Source organism: Mustela putorius, unplaced genomic scaffold (genome assembly GCF_011764305.1).
Source record: "Mustela putorius furo isolate JIRA1106 unplaced genomic scaffold, ASM1176430v1.1 tig00000174_pilon_pilon_pilon, whole genome shotgun sequence".
In the NCBI taxonomy this organism is placed as follows: Eukaryota; Metazoa; Chordata; class Mammalia; order Carnivora; family Mustelidae; genus Mustela; species Mustela putorius.
In genome coordinates, this window is record NW_025421304.1 from 4,287,989 (window position 1) to 4,307,062 (window position 19,074).

Consider the following 19,074-nt stretch of genomic DNA (forward strand, 5'->3'; position numbering starts at 1 on the left):
TTGTACCTTTTGATCACCTTCACTAATTCCTGCACCATGTACCACCCACCTCTGGCAATTAAAAATCTGATCTCTGTTTCTATGGGTGTGGTGTTTTGTTTTGTTTTGTTTGAGATTCCACATATAAGTGAGATTATGCAGTATTTGTCTTCCTCTGTCTGATTTATTTCATTTAGCATATTGCCTTCAAGGTCCATCCATGTTTCACAAATGGCAGGACTTCCTTGTTTATGGCTGAGTGGTATTCCATTATATATAATTAATTAATGAAAATTACATATATCATATATATTAGAACACATTTACATATGGATAGGATATAAGAATATTATACTGTTCCGCCTTTTCCCTAACCGTTTATCCATCTATGGACAGTTTGTCTCCATGTCCTAGCTATTATAAATAATGCTGTAATAAACATAGGGGTGCAGATATCTCTTCAGGATAGATTTCATTTCCTTTGGATATACCCCCAAGAGTGGGATTGCTGCATCATGTGGTTCTACTTCTAATTTTTCAGAAATCTCCATGCTGTTTTCCTTAGTGGCTGTGTCAGTTTACATTCCCACCAACAGGGCACAGGGCTTCCCTTTTCTCCACCTCTTCACCAACATTGTTATTTGCTTTTCTAATGAGAAGCATTCCAACAGGTGTGAGGGGGTACCTCATTGTGGTTTTGATTTCCTATTAATTAAACTTTCCTATTAATTACTGATGCTGAACATTTTTTCATGTACCTGCTGCCTATCTGAACATCTTCTTTGGAAAAATGTCTATTCAGATCCTTTGTCCATTTTGGATTTTTCTGGCTAAGTGAGTTTCTTATGTATTTTGGATATTAATATTATCAGATATGTGGCTTGCCTTTTCATTCTGCTGACTGGTTCTTTTGCTGTGCAGATTTTCAGTTGGTTGTCAACATTCATGTCAATAAGCCCTTTCTCTATGTCTTCTTTTAGGAGTTTTATGGTTTCAGGTCTCACATTTAGTAAAGCTTTTTATATGTTCCTAGTTCATTTTTATGAGTGATATAACACAGGGGTGTAGTTTCATCCTTTGGCATGTGAGTATCTGATTTTCCTGACACCATTTATTGAAGACACTAGGTTTTCTCCACTTAGGATTCTTGGCTCTTTTGTCAAATATTAGTTGACTGTATATGCATAGGTTTATTTCTGAGTTCTTGATTCTATTCCATTGGTCTGTGTGTCTGCCAATACGCTAGTACCATACCTTTCCAATTCTACTATGATAGCTTTGCAATATAATTTGAAGTAGGAAGTGTAATGCCTCCAGCTTTGCTTTCCTTTCTCAGGACTGCTTTTGCTATTTGGGGTCAGTCTTTTATGGTTCCTCATGAATTTTAACATTGTTTTTTCTTTCTATTTCTGCAAAAAAAAAAAAAAAGTCCTTGAAATTTTCATAGGGGTTGATTGAATGGAAACATGATATGGGATTGTATGGACATTTTAACAATATTAATTCTTCCAATCCATGAACAGAGGTTGTCTTCTCCATTTGTGTTTCTTCATCGATGTCTTACAGTTTGGTTTAGAGATCTTTCATCTCCGTGGTTAAACTTATTCCTAAGTAGTTCATTATTTTTGATGCTCTTATAAATGAGATTGTTTTCTTTTTTAGATAGTTCATTTTAGTGTATGGAAATGCTACTGATTTTTGTAAGTTTGATCTTGTATCCTACAGCTTTACTGAATTTATTGATTAGATCTAAGTTTCTTGGTGGGATATTTAGGATTTTTTACATATATTTTTCTATGTATATAAAATCGTGTCACCTGCAAACAGAGACAATTTTACTTTGTCCTTTCCAATTATAATGTCTTTTACTTCTTTTTCTTGCCTGATTGTTCTGCCTAGGATTTCTAGTACTGTGTTGAATAGGAGTTGTGGGACTGACCGCCCTTGTCTTGTTCCTGATTTTAGAGAAATATATTTCATCCTTTCACCACTGAGAATGATGTTGGCTATAAGCTTGTCATCTATGGCTTTTGTCATGTTGAGGTACGTTCCTTCTATACCTAATTTATTGAGTTTTTGTCATGAATAGATGTTGAATTTTATCAAATGTTTTCCTGCATCTATTGAGATAATCAGGTGATTTTGTCTTTTATTCTTTTAATATGATATATTACACTTACTGGTTTGCATATGTTGAACCATCCTTGCATCCCAGGGATGAATCCCTCTTGATCATGGTATATGATCCTTTTAATGTGCTGCTGAATTCATTTTGCTAGTATTTTGTTTAGAATTTTTGCATCTATATTCATCAGAGATACTATCCTGTAGTCTTTTCTTGTAGTGCCCTTATATGGCTTGGCTATCTGGGTACTCTTGGCCTTATAAGCCTGTGAATATTCCTCTTCTTCAATTTTTGGAATTTTTTTTTTTAAAGATTTTATTTATTTATTTGACAGAGAGAGATCACAAGTAGGCAGAGAGGCAGGCAGAGAGAGAGAGGAGGAAGCAGGCCCCCTGCCGAGCAGAGAGCCCGATGTGGGACTCCATCCCAGGACCCTGAGATCATGACCTGAGCCGAAGGCAGAGGCTTAACCCACTGAGCCACCCAGGCGCCCAATTTTTGGAATTTTTAAAAAAGATTTTATGTATTTATTTGACAGACAGAGATCACAAGTAAGCAGAGAGGCAGGCAGAGAGAGAGGAAGGGAAGCAGGCTCCCTGCCAAGCAGAGAGCTGGATGCGGGGCTCGATCCCAGGACCCCGAGATCATGATCTGAGCCCAAGGCAGAGGCGTAACCCACTGAGCCACCCAAGCGCCCCAATTTTTGGAATTGTTTGAGAAGGATTGGTGATAAGTCTTATTTAAATGTTTTGTAAATTTGGGCGCCTGGGTGGCTCAGTGGGGTGAGCCGCTGCCTTCGGCTCAGGTCATGATCTCAGGGTCCTGGGATGGAGTCCCACATCAGGCTCTCTGCTCGGCAGGGGGCCTGCTTCCTCCTCTCTCTCTCTCTGCCTACTTGTGATCTCTCTGTGTCAAATAAATAAATAAAATCTTTAAAAAAAATGTTTTGTAAAATTCACTAGTAAATTTATCTGGTCCTGAGTTTTTCATTTTGGGGAGCTTTTTGATTACTGCTTCAATCTTATCCCTTATTGGTCTGTTCAGATTTTTTTATTTCTTCCTGATTCAGTTTTGGTAGGTTTTATGTTTCTAGAAATTTATCCTTTTCTTTAAGTTACCCAGTTTGTTGGCATACAGTTGTTCATAGTAGTTTCTTATGATCCATTGTATCTCTTTGATGTCTTTCGTAACGTCTCCCCTTTCATTTATAAATTTATTGATTTGGGTCGTCTTTTCTTGTTTAGTCTAGCTAAAATCTTGTTAATTTTGTTTATCTCTTCAAGAGCAAACCCTTAGTTTTCTTAACCTTTTCTATTATTTTCCTGTCTCTTCATTGATTTTTGCTGTAATCACTATTTCCCTTGATCTACCAATTTTGAGCTTAGCTTGTTCTTTTTCTAGTTAATTAGGCTTTAATACACTTAATCTGAGAGTTTTCATATATGAATAAATTTAACCCATTTTTGTATATTGTCATGGTTGACATTGTTCCTACTTGAATCATTTCACTGTAAGTCTTTGGCTTTTGTTTCATTGCCACTTAAACTGTTTTCTTCTTCTTTTTTCTTTTTAAAGATTTTATTTATTTTACAGAGAGAGTGTGAGCGAGTGAGTGAGAGAGAGAGAGAGAGAGAGAGTGAAGGAGAAGCAGACACCCCACTGAGCAGGGAGCCTGACATGGGGCTCAATCCCAGGACCCCTGAGATCATGACCTGAGCTGAAGGCACTTAACCTGAGCCACCCAGGCGCCCCTTAAACTGTTTTCTATCTTTTGCATTAGGGGTTATGTTTTGTTTTCGACTGATTTGAAAAGTGACCTTCTTATTTTTAATTCTACTAGTTATTTTTGCTTTTAAAAACACACATTTTGCTTTTAAAAAACACCTACTTTTTATTTTAATCACCTCGTGCTCTTCACAATAAGTGAGCTCCCTAATCCCCCCAAATATGGAATGCTCTATGAATCTATGTGTCATCTTTGCACAAGGGCCATGCTAATCTTCTCTGTGTTCCAATTTTAGTATATATGCTGACAAAGTGAGTATTTACACAGGTATTTGTTATCACAAAACCATATATACCACCATATAATATATAATATATATACCACCTCTTCTTTTTTTTTTTTTTTTAAATTTTTTATAAACATATATTTTTATCCCCAGGGGTACAGGTCTGTGAATCACCAGGTTTACACACTTCACAGCACTCACCAAATCACATACCCTCCCCAATGTCCATAATCCCACCCCCTTCTCCCAAAACCCCTCCCCCCGGCAACCCTCAGTTTGTTTTGTGAGATTAAGAGTCACTTATGGTTTGTCTCCCTCCCAATCCCATCTTGTTTCCTTTATTCTTCTTCTACCCACTTAAGCCTCCATGTTGCATCACCACTTCCTCATATCAGGGAGATCATATGATAGTTGTCTTTCTCTGCTTGACTTATTTCGCTAAGCATGATACGCTCTAGTTCCATCCATGTTGTTGCAAATGGCAAGATTTCATTTCTTTTGATGGCTGCATAGTATTCCATTGTGTATATATACCACATCTTCTTGATCCATTCATCTGTTGATGGACATCTAGGTTCTTTCCATAGTTTGGCTATTGTGGACATTGCTGCTATAAACATTCGGGTGCATGTGTCCCTTTGGATAACTACATTTGTATCTTTAGGGTAAATACCCAATAGTGCAATTGCTATACCACCTCTTCTTTATCCATTCATTAGTTGATGGACATTTGGGGCTCTTTGCATAGTTTGGCTATTGTAGATAATGTAGCTATAAATATCGGGGTGCATGTGCCCCTTCAAATCAGTATTTTTGTTACTTTTGAGTAAATACCTATTAGTACAATTGCTGGATTATAGGGTAATTCTATTTTCAACTTTTTAAGGACCCTCCATACTGTTTTCCAGAGTAACTGCACCAGTTTGCATTCCCACCAACTGTGTCAAAGGGTTCCCCTTTCTCCACATCCTTGCAAACATCTGTTGTTTCCTGTGTTGTTAGTTTTAACCATTTTGACTGGTGTTAAGGTGGTATCTCATCATGGTTTTGATTTGTATTTCCCTGACAATGAGTGATATTGAGCATCTTTTCATGTGTCTGCCAGCCATGTGAATATCTTCTTTGGAAAAATGTCTATTCATGTCTTCTGCCCATTTCTTATCTGGATTATTTGTTTTTTGGGGGGGTATTGAGTTTGATAAGTTCTTTATGGATTTTGGATACTCTCTCTCTTTTTTTTTTAAGATTTTATTTATTTGACAGAGAGAGAGAGAGCATAGCAGGGGGAGCAGCAGGCAGAAAGAGAGGGAGAAGCAGACTCCCCACTGAGCAGGGAGCCGGATCGGGGCTCCATCCCAGGACCCTGGGATCATGACCCGAGCTGAAGGCAGAGGCTTAACTACTGAGCCACCCAGGCGCCCTGGATACTCTTTTATCAGATATGTCATTTGCAAATATCTTCTCCCATTCCGTAGTCTGCCTTTTAGTTTTGATTGTTTTCTTCACTGTGTGGAAAACTTTTATCTTGATGAAGTCTAAACAGTTCATTTTTGTTTTTGTTTCTCTTGTCTTTGGAAGGGGTCTAGCAAGAAGTTGCTATGGCTGAGGTCAAACGGATTGTTGCCTATGTTCTCCTCTAGCATTTTGGTGGTTTCCTTTCTCACAATTAAGTCTTTCATCCATTTTAAATTTATAAAATATGTCTTTCAAAACATTTACAGTGCTTTATAGTTATATTTTATAGTTATATTATTCATATTTACTTCTTATACTTAATTCATTTCCACACTCACCGTTAGGACTTCTACCACCTACTTCTACTTTAAATGTTTTTGATTAATCTGTTTGTTTTTGATTAATCTGTTATCCACAATATTTCTATCAAGTGTATTCTTTCAGAACAGGTGGAATTTTCAGAGCATATGTAAATGAAAATTGTGTGTGACTTTCACACAATAGAACTATTGACTACACACATCCTTTCCCCCTGCTCAGTATACTCTGTTTAAAAGTATATCCTGTCAGGATATCCTGACACACACACTCAGAGGCCTGATTTTCTACCTTTGTGAGCAATCTTCTCTTTTTCTTCCTGAAAATCTGCATTCTTTATCACTGAAATTCAAAATATCATCCAGATATTGGGCAATTTTTGTTAGTTTTCCTATGACAGCAACAAGATCTTTTTACCCGAAGATCAACATTTTTCTTTATCTCAAGCAAAATTTATTCTCTTCTCTAAATAATGCTTTTCTCCCCTTTGCCCTGGAATCTCCTTTTATACATGCCAACAATCCTCATGTCCTCATCTGTTTTCCTGACACAGTGGTAACAGCGACTCAAGAACAAAAATACAACTAGAGATCCAGTTTGCTTCAAGGCAAACAGTATGTGCAAAGATCCTGAGGTGGGAAGGAACTTTGAGTAATCAGGGAACAGAAAGAAGACACTTCTCATGGGAGGTATGAAATTAGAGAGAAAGGTAGGGCCTTGCAGGCCACAGTAAATTCAGCTTTTAAATGTGAAGAAAAGCCACTAAAGGGTTTTTTTTTTTTTTAAAGATTGTATTTATTTATTTGACAGACAGATCACAAGTAGGCAGAGAGGCAGGCAGAGGGAGAGGAACGGAAGCAGGCTCCCTGCTGAGCAGAGAGCCTGATTCGGGGCTCGATCCCAGAACCCTGAGATCATGACCTGAGCAGAAGGCAGAGGCTTTAACCCACTGAGCCACCCAGGCGCCCCCACTAAAGGGTTTTAATGAAGGCAGTGATGGGACATGGCTTACATCCGGATATCGAGAGCACTCTTCCAGTTCAATAGGAGAGAATGTGTCATGAGGTTAAGAATGAAGATGGAGACACTAGCTCTTAGATTTGTTACAGGGCTGATAGCGTCTAGGTAAAATATAACTAGGGCTCAACTAAGGTGATGGCAGTGGAGAGAACAAAAAGATGGGAAATTCAGGGCACGTGGGTGGCTCAGCGGATTAAGCCTCTGCCTTCGGCTCAGGTCATGATTCCAGAGTCCTGGAATTGAGCCCCACATCTGGCTCTCTGCTCAGCAGGGAGCCTGCTTCCTCCTCTCTCTCTGCCTGCCTCTCTGCCTACTTGTGATCTCTGTCAAATAAATAAATAAAATCTTAAAAAAAAAAAAAGATGGGAAATTCAAGGTAATTGTAGGCAACAGAATCAACAGGACCTGCTAGTCTCCTAGATATAAAGCAAAAGGAGGAGTCAAGAATGACTAATATTTTTAGCTTAAATAACTGGTAGATTTCTGATATATGGAAGACTGTGCTGAGGGACCCTGCTTTAAAGGGAAAATTGTAGGTTAGGAAACAAGCTTAACTGTTTTAACAAAGAGACCCCAAAATATAGTGGCTTCTATTTTCTTTCACGTAGCAAGCAAGAGGTGAGCAGTCCAAGTCTGGCAGGCAGTTATGTCCTAACACCTGGCTTCTGTGTCTGGGTCCGAGAAAGCTGCTCCCGTGGTCACAACTTTTAGCCACTGAGAAGGGGAAAAGACAAAATGGAGGGCAAGCAGTTTTCTTTTTAAAGGATGTAACCTGAAAGTTGCTTACCTCACCAAATAAGGTATATGAACAGGTAATGAGGGCTCTAAAAGCTGAAGGTCAGTTAGAGGAGAAGTTACAGAGAAAGAGGACAAGTGGTTGAAAAGTTGCAGAGAAGTTGAAAACAAAATAGAGGTTTGAGAAGAGTCAGTTAATAACTACATATGCCCTTGGGCGCCTGGCTGGCTCAGTGGGTTAAGCTGCTGCCTTCAGCTCAGGTCATGATCTCAGGGTCCTGGGATCGAGTCCCACATCGGGCTCTCTGCTCGGCAGGGAGCCTGCTTCCTCCTCTCTCTCTTCCTGCCTCTCTGCCTACTTGTGATCTCTCTCTGTCAAATAAATAAATAAATCTTTAAAAAAAACAAAAACAAACAAACAAAAAAAACTACATATGCCCAAATGTGAGGGTACCCCTCTCAAAATCCCTCAGAAGAGATGTCCCCTCATACCTGAGCCCTTTGTGTCTCCCACAGGATAGGGCATGCTTATTTTTATTAACAGAACTGTGAGGACGAGACATGTTAACTTGAAATGCTGATGCCTGGGCGCCTGGGTGGCTCAGTGGGTTGAACCGCTGCCTTCAGCTCAGGTCATGATCTCAGGGTCCTGGGATCGAGTCCCGCATCGGGCTCTCTGCTCAGCAGGGAGCCTGCTTCCCTTCCTCTCTCTGCCCGCCTCTCTGACTACTTGTGATCTCTCTCTGTCAAATAAATAAATAAAATCTTAAAAAAAAAAAAAAGATAAAAGAAATGCTGATGCCTGTGCAGTTTGGGATTCTCATGGAAGTCATTCCGAGGAATCAACAAAAGAAGGTAGATAATGGAAACAAACACGGACTTTGTACTTATTCCTGAATCTTAACTTCGGTTTCAAGAGACTGCATAGTATTATAGAAAGTGAGTTCTCCTGGCTGCGTCCTGGTGAAGACGGCATGGGGTAGGGATGCCAGCATGGGCAGGAAGGGTCTAGAAGGAAGAGGAGTAGGGACACGTGATCTGCCCTATTATTCTGTGTTGGGGCCCTAGGGTATCACAACAGGTAGGAAGTCAAGTGAGTCTTCCAAAAGGAGTTCTTGGAAGACAAGGTTTCATTTAGATGAAAAAGACAAAAATAGATTGTTATGAAGAAAACTACGTCAAATTACTTTGTCACTTCTCCTAAAATCATCCACTGAACCACATAACTCCAGCAAAAAGGGTGTAGGGCTAAGAGGGTTGGGAAAGGCGGTGCTGTGCAGTTTCCCCCCCTCTCTCCCCCAGCCACGGAAGTGAGCCTGGAACATTCCACTACCAACAGAGTCTTCATAGCCTGTGCTGGCCTCACTGCCTTCTGGGGGACGTCTTTCTCCGTTTCAGACTCAATGTTGTCCTCCTTTGCTCTGCGTAAGCACGTGCATCCCAGGACACCTGGCCAAACCGGTGACTATATCTGGCCACTGCAGGGGGAGCACCTGGTGGCTGTGGGGGCCTCACCTGAATTACTGGAACCGATTCTGCCCTGCCTCTTCTCCATGTGAATACAACGTTATTCCACCAGTACTTGGCTGTACTGTGGCTTCTCTGGTGACGATGCTACCAAGACGCGGTGGGCCGAATTGTTCCCATTTCTGCTTTTGGTGGTAGGCGACAGATGTCACTTGCTTGTCAAAGCATCGGGTTCTACTCTTAGCTATGGCACTGATGAGCTATGTGAAGCTGTCTCTGTTTTCTAATTGGCAAAATAATGGTGCTCAGTGAGTTCTCTTCCAGCTGTAACATTCTGTTTTCTGTGAGAATGAAACAGTATTCTGCCCAAAGCCAAATCAGTAAGGAGAACTTCTGTAGGTACAGAAGCCAGAGGGAATGCTAACAGTATATGGTTCTCAGAATGTACACATTGGGACCATTCATTGAAGAAAAGCGATTTTACTTTATTTTTTTTTTAAAGATTTTATTTATTTATTTGACAGAGAGAGATCACAAGTAGGCAGAGAGGCAGACAGATAGAGAGAGGAGGGAAGCAGGCTCCCTGCAGAGCAGAGAGCCCGATGCGGGACTCGATCCCAGGACCCTGAGACCATGACCTGAGCCGAAGGCAGCGGCTTAACCCACTGAGCCACCCAGGCGCCCCGCGATTTTACTTTAGATCAGAGTTTCTGAACCTTGACAAGATAATTGTTGTGGACAGCTGTCCTATTTCTGTAGGATATTTAACCACATCCCTGGGCTCTCCCCACTAGGTGGTAGAAGCAGCTAAGCTCACAACCGAAAATGTTTTCAGACACTGCCAAACGTCCCCTGAGCAAAAGTGCTCTGGGTGGAGAACCACTAATCTAGATGTATTCCTCCAACCAAGATTAAGTAATACACATATACCTTATTCATCGATACCTAGATTTTATAGGTAGGAAAATTAAGACATTTCATGAAAAATAAAGTCCACTGTATTATGGATGATATAGTCAAGCATCTGAAAACAGAATTGATGTCTTAGCCATTTCCCATCTTTAATCAAAATAGTATTCCTCTTAAAGGAACATGAAAAAATAACCTATATTGAAAATAAGCATTATTAATAAAACACCAATGAATGATGACTAGTTCTACATCTCTCTATTCATCTACATCTCAGTATTCATTAGCTACTACTCCAGAGTAAAAATAATTATGGCTTTTTGTTATGGCTTCATAGCCTTTAAAATAGGTTTCCCATCTGATAAACCTAACAACTAAGGCCTTTTAGTATTAAACAGAATTGAAGGTTAATCATCAAGGTAAAGACATAACAAGAAAATAATGATCCTGTCACCTGAAGGTCGTCTCAGTTTACTGTTCCCTGTGTAATCAGAAACCCTTAAACTAATTCCAGCAGCACGTCTCAGGGAGTCACAGATCCAGCTCCCAAGCACATCAAGGAAAGTGCTAGTACACCAGACAATAGCAGGAGAATGCCTTAAACTTTTGATAATAAAATAATACAAAAATAATACAGAAGTGGAAACCCTTTTGAGAGTTTTTTTTCCCTCAATCTGGGAACAAGATCATTATACTTGTGTGAGACTGTTAAGTTTTTGTTTTTAAAATTTTATTTATTTGAGAGAGAGACAGTGAGAGAGAGCATGAGAGGGGAAGTCAGAGGAAGAAACAGACTCCCCTTGGAGCTGGGAGCCCGATATGGGACTCGATCCTGAGACTCCGGGATCATAACCCAAGCTGAAGGCAGTTGTTTAACCAACTGAGCCACCCAGGCACCCAGATTGTAAGTTTTGAAGAACGAAATAAGCAAGGAAGTGCTGTAATACAGTTAAAATGTGAAAGACTGTACTGTAACTTCCAGGCAGGTCCTTGCGCTCCAAGCAGGTCTAGTCAACCCTCCCTATTCCATAGAACAACTTCAAGCGGTCAACCAAGCAAGCACAAATATGCAGTGCTCTACAAATGGCTCTTACTTATTATATAGGTCTTAGGATAAACATGTTTATACTTTGACTGGAGAGTCACGTGGAGATTATACACATGGCGGCTGTGTAAAACGAGCCGGTGAAATATCTTGCCTTCCTTCATGATTTCTTCAGTCTTTTTTCCAGTGGACATAGCATTTTCTAAAAATTTTGAATCTTCTAAGTACAGCTCGTCTCCTGAAAAATAGTATTTTGATTCTACAGTGTTATGTTATAAAACATTGCAATACGTTAGTGACATACACTGGTATTTATTTTCATTTTTGTCGTGTCTAGAACTGAGACAGGTGTTAAATAACTCTAATTTTATGAGCTTACCTAAATTTCTTTCCTTCTCCACAGTCCCATTCCCCACCCAAGAATTTTCTTTGGGCACATAAAAAGTATTTATGATTGGTATTTTTCCATCACAAACTATCAATTTTAGACTGGCCCATGACTTGCTTTATCCTAGTCAATATCAATATTGGCCTTGATATCCATATATTGTTGGGTTTCAATGTGGGCTGTTCTAATAATTTTAAGGTTAAATAATCGAAATTGTCTTTACACATCAAGACCACTAAACTATCCCTCTGTAGGATGAGGAACAAATATTATCACCGTTCTGAGAACTAAGCCAAGTAGCTGGGAGACAGGTTACAAAACTCCACTCTAAACTGCCATAAAACCCCTACCTGGCACTTGTCCAACAACTGACCACCAACAAACTCCCTAATTCAAATAAATTGACGATTGCCCGTAATTTCAAGTTCTTAATAGAATGTACTTGAAAACAGAAGTTTTCAACTTCATACTTTGTTCTCATAATTCAAAATTAAAATGTAAAAATATGAGAATATATAAGAAAGAACTTTGTCAAGATCTAGTAAACATTTAAATAAATGTATATGTGTGTGTATAAAGTGAAATATTCAGAACTTTTGGTTAAAATAAACACTATGGATATTTTATAGAATTAGACCTTCTTAATAAACTGCTGTATTGTGTAAAACGACAGTAATTCATGTCTCCATGCCGGGCAATACTGCCATACAGCCCTGTGCATTAAATGTGAATACTAAATGTGAAAAAGCACTGGTACTTCACTGACTTACCTGGTAAAAGCTCGAGCATTCCATCAGCAGTTAAAAATGTGATCGGCAGCCATCTTTCCATTTCTTCTGATGCACCATCCAAACAAAACTTGTGCAAGTCAGAGAGAGAGGCAAAATTTCCCAGTCTTCTTATTTCATAGAATTGTGGAGGTGCAAACCAAATTTCCTTTGATATGAAACTCTCAGTTGCCTCTGATGGAGATGACCACTGTGGAAGACAAAGGTTGGGGCTCCTAAGGTTTATTCCAGAGGCAATCAAAGATTTGAAATCGTTAGGTTAGTATGCAAATCTAACTGAAGTTGTTAATTCATTAATGTGACTTGCTAGATTCCTCTGAGACAACATGAAAATTTTGGTAATAATATTTGGGTTGACACCCCACCCCCAAGAGGTTGGCTAATGAAAAGTTTCTGAAATGAAAAATACACAGGACAGAGAGGCATCTGGGTAACTCAGTGGGTTAAAGCCTCTGCCTTCGTCTCCAGTCATGATCCCAGGGTTCCAGGGTCTGCTCAGCGGGGAGCCTGCTTCCCCCCCCCCCCCCCCCCCGTCTCTGCCTGCCTCTCTACCTGCTTGTGATCTGTCTGTCAAATAAATCAAGTTAAAAAAAAAATAGGGCAGATAAAAAAACTAAAAGCAAAATGATAGATTTGAACTAAATATAAATACTTAAATATATAGACATATATAAATGATATAAACACCCCAAGTGAAAGGTGGAACTTGTGCTATTGATTAAAAAAAAAAAAAAAGGCGAGAGCATATGTTGTCTACAAGAAACATATGTTAAATATAAAGACAGGGGCACCTGGGTGGCTCAGTGGGTTAAAGCCTCGGCCTTCGGCTCGGGTCGTGATCCAGGGTCCTGGGATCGAGTCCCACATTGGGCTCTCTGCTCAGTGGAGAGCCTGCTTCCTCCTCTCTCCCTGCCTGCCTCTCTGCCTACTTGTCTTTGTCTGTCAAATAAATAAATAAAATCTTTAAAAATAAATAAATAAATATAAAGACAGAGGGGTGCCTGGGTGGTACAGTTGGTGAAGCCCTCCCACTCATGGTCTTTCTGAAATGAATAAATAAATTTTCTAAAAAATAAAACAAAAGTAAAGATACAGACAAGTTAAAATTAAAGGCTGGAAAAAGATACTATGCTCTTGCTAATCAAATAAAAGGGAGAGTGGCTATACTAGCATTAGACAGAGGAAATTTCAGATCTCAGGATAAGAAATATTGCCAGGAATAAAGAAGCTCATTTCAAAATAATTAAAGGGTTAATCCATCAAGCTTTAACAGTCCTAAATGTCTAGTCCTAAATGTCTATGCAGCATCTTACAAGGGAGCTTCAAAATACATGAAGAAGGGGTGCCTGGGTGGCTCAGTGGGTTAAGCCTCTGCCTTCAGCTCAGGTCATGATCTCAGGGTCTTGGGATTGAGCCCTGCATCGGGCTCTCTGCTCAGTGGGGAGCCTGCTTCCTCCCTCTCTCTGCCTACTTGTGATCTCTGTTTGTAAATAAATAAATAAAAATCTTTAAAAAAATACATGAAGAAAAACCTGACAGAACTAAAAGAGGAAAAGACTAATCTATAATTACTCATTAAAAATGTCACCATTCCGGGACGCCTGGGTGGCTCAGTTGGTTAAGCAGCTGCCTTCGGCTCAGGTCATGATCCCAGCGTCCTGGGATCAAGTCCCGCATCGGGCTCCTTGCTCAGCAGGGAGCCTGCTTCTCCCTCTGCCTCTGCCTGCCATTCCGTCTGCCTGTGCTCGCTCTCTCCCTCTCTCTCTCTGACAAATAAATAAAATCTTAAAAAAAAAAAAATGTCACCATTCCTGGGACACCTAGCTCGCTCAGGCAGTAGAGCATGCGGCTCTTGATCTCGGGGTTCTCAATATGAGCCCCATGTTGGCTGTAGAGACTAATTTTTAAAAAATCTTAAAAAAATTTTTCAGCATTCCTGTCAATATCTGATAGAACAAGAAAATGGCACAGAAGAACTGAAAGTCACTACCAACAAATTAAACCTAATTGACATTTTTACAAACACTCCATCAAACATAGCATTCTTCTTTTTAGGTACAAAGGGAACATTCACCAAGACAGATCCATACTGGTGGCCATAAAACGAGTCTCCATGAATTTAAGACTGAAACCACATAAAGGATGTTATCTGAGGGCATAATTAATGGTGGTGGGCATGAAATGAATTCATGCTGGTAAAGTGCTCAGAAAGGAGCCCCGCAGGTGAGCAGCACTGTACATTCCAGGGATCTTCCTCGGGTCCCTCCTGGGGGAACCATGGGAGAGGCAGAGTGAGGCCTGGACTGGGAAGCTGGGGAAAGCAGAGAGCATTTCACCAAGGTCCTGGCTTTGGCCTGTAGGGCTAAGGGCTGGACTTCCTGGGTGCCATGCCCTCTCTGTGGGTTCTATGGCTCTGAGGAAGCTACATCGACCGGACTTTGGTTCAGTTTACAATTTCGCAAACTCAGGACTCTGAAAAAGCCAAATGCATTCAGTAGAAACGTTACTTTTGCATTTTGAGCTAGCTAGTTACTACTGGTAACCAACCCTGCGGCAGGAGGAATGAGCAAGCTCCCAGTCAGGCAGGAGATCATGAAGGTAAACCAAAGACATGCTTACACGCATACTGTTGCTCACTTCCAGTATTCAATAATTTTTTAAAAAAGATTTTTATTTATTTATTTGACAGAGATCACAAGTAGGCAGAGAGGCAGGCTGAGAGAGAGGAGGAAGCAGGCTCCCTGCTGAACAGAGAGCCCGATGCGGGACTGGATCCCAGGATTCTGGGATCATGACCTGAGCCAAAGGCAAAGGCTTTAACCCACTGAGCCACCCAGTCTTCCCCCCGTATTCAATAAATTACATGAGATAAGTCAATCCTAAGTTATAAAACAGCCTTCGTGTTAGAGGATTTTGCCCAGCAGAAGGCTAATATAAGGGTTCTGAACACCTTTAAGGTAGGCCAGGCTAAGCCATGATCTTAGGTAGATAAGGTCCACCAGCTGGAGCCCCATCATAGTTGGGAGAACACCTGTCATCAGCCTCTCTATCCTGGGCTTATCGGGAGGTTCCAGGTGGGCCTTGGCTGCTGGCCGGGGCCCTCATTCTCAAGTTCGGGTGGGTCCCCACTCCGGCCCAGCACGCCCTACCTGGTAGCTCACCACCTCGGTCAAGTCTGGGTAGACCGGCGGCGGCTCGCTCAGGCAGCACAAGAAGAAGGCCGTGTCGTAGCGGCGGCCGCTGGGGCCCGTGAACGGTGTGAGCCAGCCGCCCCAGTCGTGCAGCGCCCAGATGTCGGGCGTGCAGTCGAGGTGCGCACACAGGCTCAGGAAGTGGCGCGGGTCGCCGCGGACGCGGTCGCGCCAAGCGTCCAGGCCCGGTGGCGGCGCGAGCGCCCGGCCCACCTCGGGAACGGCGGGCAGGGCGGCCCGGGGCCGCAGCAGCAACACGCCCGCCTCCTCGAAGGTCTCGCGGATGGCGCAGATGCGGGAGGCGACGTCATCCGGCAGCGCCGCGGCGTCCCAGTCGGCGACGGCGGCGGGGTCGTCCGGCAGCCCCGGGAAGGAGGCTGGCCGCGACCGTGCGGGCGCCAGGCCGAAGCGCGGCGGCCGGTGATGCGGCGCGAAGAGGCGCAGCCAGTCCGCCGAGCTGTCTGCGGTGCTCTCCAGGCCTCCCGGGAAGACGTGCGCCTTGGGCAGGAAGCCTTGGCTCCCGGAGCGCTGCAGCAGCAGCAGCCGGAAGCCCTCGGGGGGCCTCGACGACGCGGCAGGGCTCGGGCGCGCCCAGCCGGCCGCCAGCATGACGGTGGCTGCCCGCCGCCAGCTGCTGGCGCGCGGCCGCAGGGAGCCGTTCATGGCGGGCGGCAGCGGGTGGCTACCAAGCTCCGGGCTACGTCACGGCGGGAGCTGTCGCGCACCGACCTTACCGCCCCCAGCGGTTGTCCAGGGCTTGGGGACCCACGCCAGTGTCTTATAGGACGAGCTTGAGGCGTGGCGAGCGCAATGGGCGCGGGGTGAATTCGGGCTGTTTGGCCTCCGTCCGCGCCTGCCTCGGAGGGGGCGGGGGGCGTGGCGGCGAGGTGAACCCGCGCCGCCTCTAGTGCCTTAGTTCCCAGTGCGGTCACTGGTAGGACTAAGGCTGTCACTGTCTCCGGCGAGGAATAGTCTTGTCGTTCACAGCCACCTGAAAGGAGGACCTCCTTGTCCCCACCCAGGACACGTGGACTCAGACTTTAGAAGCAATAAGGGAAAAAAGATATTTCAGCAGGACATTCTGTCCATATTTATAACTTCATTATGACAAGAGCCCAAGAAAGTCTAGGACATAATAAACTGGGAATATGATCAGTCACGCCTGTCGCAAAGGATCAAGCCTCCCACTGTGTGGGAACATGGGCAAGAAAAGAGGTCAGAGTGATTTTTTTTAAAGATTTTATTTATTTATTTGAAATAGAGAGAGGGCGCCTGGGTGGCTCAGTGGGTTAAGCCGCTGCCTTTGGCTCAGGTCATGATCTCAGGGTCCTGGGATCGAGTCCCACATCGGGCTCTCTGCTCAGCAGGGAGCCTGCTTCCCTCTCTCTCTCTCTGCCTGCCTCTCTGTCTACTGTGATCTCTCTCCGTCAAATAAATAAATAAAATCTTTGAAATAGAGATCACAAGTAGGCAGAGAGAGGGAGAAGCAGACTCCCTACTGAGCAGAGAACCCGATGCGGGCCTCGATCCCAGGACCCTGAGATCATGACCCCAGCTGAAGGCAGAGGCTTAACCCACTGAGCCACCCAGGCACCCCAGAGTGATTTTTTAAAAGTCACAGCCAGCAAGTGTTGGAAACAGTCTCCAAACCTATTGGCATAGTCTCAGAGTTCCCTGCCCAGGCCTGTCCTGCGAGGGGCCCAGTGCCAGCTGCTCCAGGTCACACAGTAAGTGTGCACAGCGACTCCCTAGTAGCTCTAGGGGTTACATGTGCCACTTTGGCATGAGTGAGTCACTTTGTTTGACACAGTTGCTTCATAGCTAAGGGCAGCTGACTCTTCATTCTTAAAGATTTTTTTTTTTTTTTAATTTAACAGAGAGAGATCACAAGTAGGCAGAGAGGCAGGCTCCCCGCTGAGCAGAGAGCCCCATTAGGGGCTCAATCCCAGGACCCTGAGATCATGACCTGAGCCGAAGGCAGAGGCTTTACCCTGAGCCACCCAGGCGCCCCAGACTCAACTGTCTTCATTCTTATGTTCTGCCAGTCCTGCCAGCTTTACTTAAAATTGAGAAAGTCCTTATTTGATTAGAACATGGTAGGCCTTGGGGGGAAAAAAAATCTTGCTTCATGTTTCCTGTTGCTTCTCACCTATAGCTGTGTGCAGTCTTTTAGTTTGGTCTCGAGTTCAGCAAGCCCAAATTCATTTCTGTTATCCATTATTTATCAGGCTTTTCAGTTTAAAACAGAAAGAAAGGGGTTTCTCGGTGGCTTAGTGGGTTGGGCATCTGCCTTCAGGTCAGGTCATGATCTGGTCCTGGGATGGAGCCCTGCATCAGGCTCCCTCCTCAGTGGGGAACCTGCTTCTCCCTCTTCCTCTGACTCCCTCTCCTCCTGCTCATACTCTCTCTGTGTGTCAAATAAATAAAAATCTTTAAAACAAAACCGGAAAGAAAGAGAATGTGATCTATGGGGCTAGCCACAAAAGAAAACTTGAGCTTGGACACTCCACGGTATCAGGAAAACCTGTTCAGCCTTCCTAGGAGCCAAGGCATGTCACCTGGGTTAAACAAAACACACCTGCGATTGACCAGTAACATCCTGTGCCCCCTGAATCACCATAGAAAAATTATGTCTCAAAATGTTTATTGAAAAGAGTTTTTAAAAGTTTCACAGCATTGTTTTCTCAAATATGTAAGGATTCCATTTATGGGACATTTTGGAAAAGGCAAAACTGTAGGGACAGAAACGAAGTCAGTGGTTGCCAGAGCCTGGGGCAGAAGGAAAGGATCGACTAGGAAAGCACAGGGCCAGAGGTTGGGGTGGGGCGGGGAGGGGAGATGGTTGAAAATGTCTTGTTTGCAGTGTGGTTACATGATTGCATCCCTTTGTCAGAACTCAAAACCGCTCACCTGAGAAAGGCAAAAATTACTGTATTGAACTTAAACCTCAACGGATTTGACCTTAAAAATGCATAGATTGCGGGGCGCCTGGGTGGCTCAGTGGTTAAGCCGCTGCCTTCGGCTCAGGTCATGATCTCAGGGTCCTGGGATCGAGTCCCACGTCGGGCTCTCTGCTCAGCAGGGAGCCTGCTTCCTCCTCTCTCTCTCTCTGCCTGCCTCTCTGCCTACTTGTGATCTCTCTCTGTCGAATAAATAAATAAAATCTTTAAAAAAAAAATGCATAGATTGCAACTGCCAGATAAGCCATCTGTACTTGATCCTTTGTATTGTAAGGGCCTATTTAGCCAGAGCGATTCATCCGGTTAAATAGTGATTTTGTTGTTTATGCAGTAAAACTTAAACTGACCCTGCCACCCTACCCCACTCAGGGAACTTACTTAAAAGCAAGTCCGGGAGGGGTGCCTGGGTGGTTCAGTGGGTTAAAGCCTCTGCCTTTGGCTCAGGTCATGATCCCAGGGTCCTGGGATCAGCCCAGCATTGGGCTCTCTGCTCGGCGGGGAGCCTGCTTCCTCCTCTCTCTCTGCCTGCTTCTCTGCCTACTTGTGATCTCTGTCTGTCAAATAAATAAATAAAATCTTAAAAAAAAAAAAAAAAAGCAAGTCCGGGAAACCAGTCCCAGGTAACAAAGCCCAAACACAAGGGCGGGTCAGGCCAGGTGGAGACATCCAATCAGTGGGGGCG

The 19,074-nt window shown here is 43.2% G+C and overlaps 1 protein-coding gene and 1 non-coding gene across 2 annotated transcripts; both read right to left on the reverse strand.

Moving 5' to 3' along the window:
* Positions 1-4,045: 4,045 nt before the first annotated feature.
* On the reverse strand, positions 4,046-4,149 carry LOC123391083. Its single transcript, XR_006605709.1, has one exon. It is a non-coding gene; the product is annotated as a U6 spliceosomal RNA (small nuclear RNA).
* A 5,998-nt stretch (positions 4,150-10,147) lies between these two features.
* Positions 10,148-16,269, reverse strand: NUDT19 (nudix hydrolase 19). The gene is made up of 3 exons (XM_004765219.3): positions 15,391-16,269; positions 12,224-12,431; positions 10,148-11,303 (listed from the first exon to the last, which is right to left on the reverse strand). Exons 1-3 carry the CDS (start codon positions 16,093-16,095, stop codon positions 11,098-11,100), a joined length of 1,119 nt encoding a protein of 372 aa, XP_004765276.1. The 5' UTR covers positions 16,096-16,269; the 3' UTR covers positions 10,148-11,097.
* Positions 16,270-19,074: the final 2,805 nt, after the last annotated feature.

Coding starts and splice junctions, on each gene's coding strand:
- NUDT19 (XM_004765219.3), bottom strand. CDS start 16,095: ATGAACGGCTCCCTGCGGCCGCGCGCCAGCAGCTGGCGGCGGGCAGCC. Junction 12,432..15,390: donor CCGAGGTGGTGAGCTACCAG/GTAGGGCGTGCT, acceptor TGTCTTCCACAG/TGGTCATCTCCATCAGAGGC. Junction 11,304..12,223: donor AATGCTCGAGCTTTTACCAG/GTAAGTCAGTGA, acceptor ACTATTTTTCAG/GAGACGAGCTGTACTTAGAA.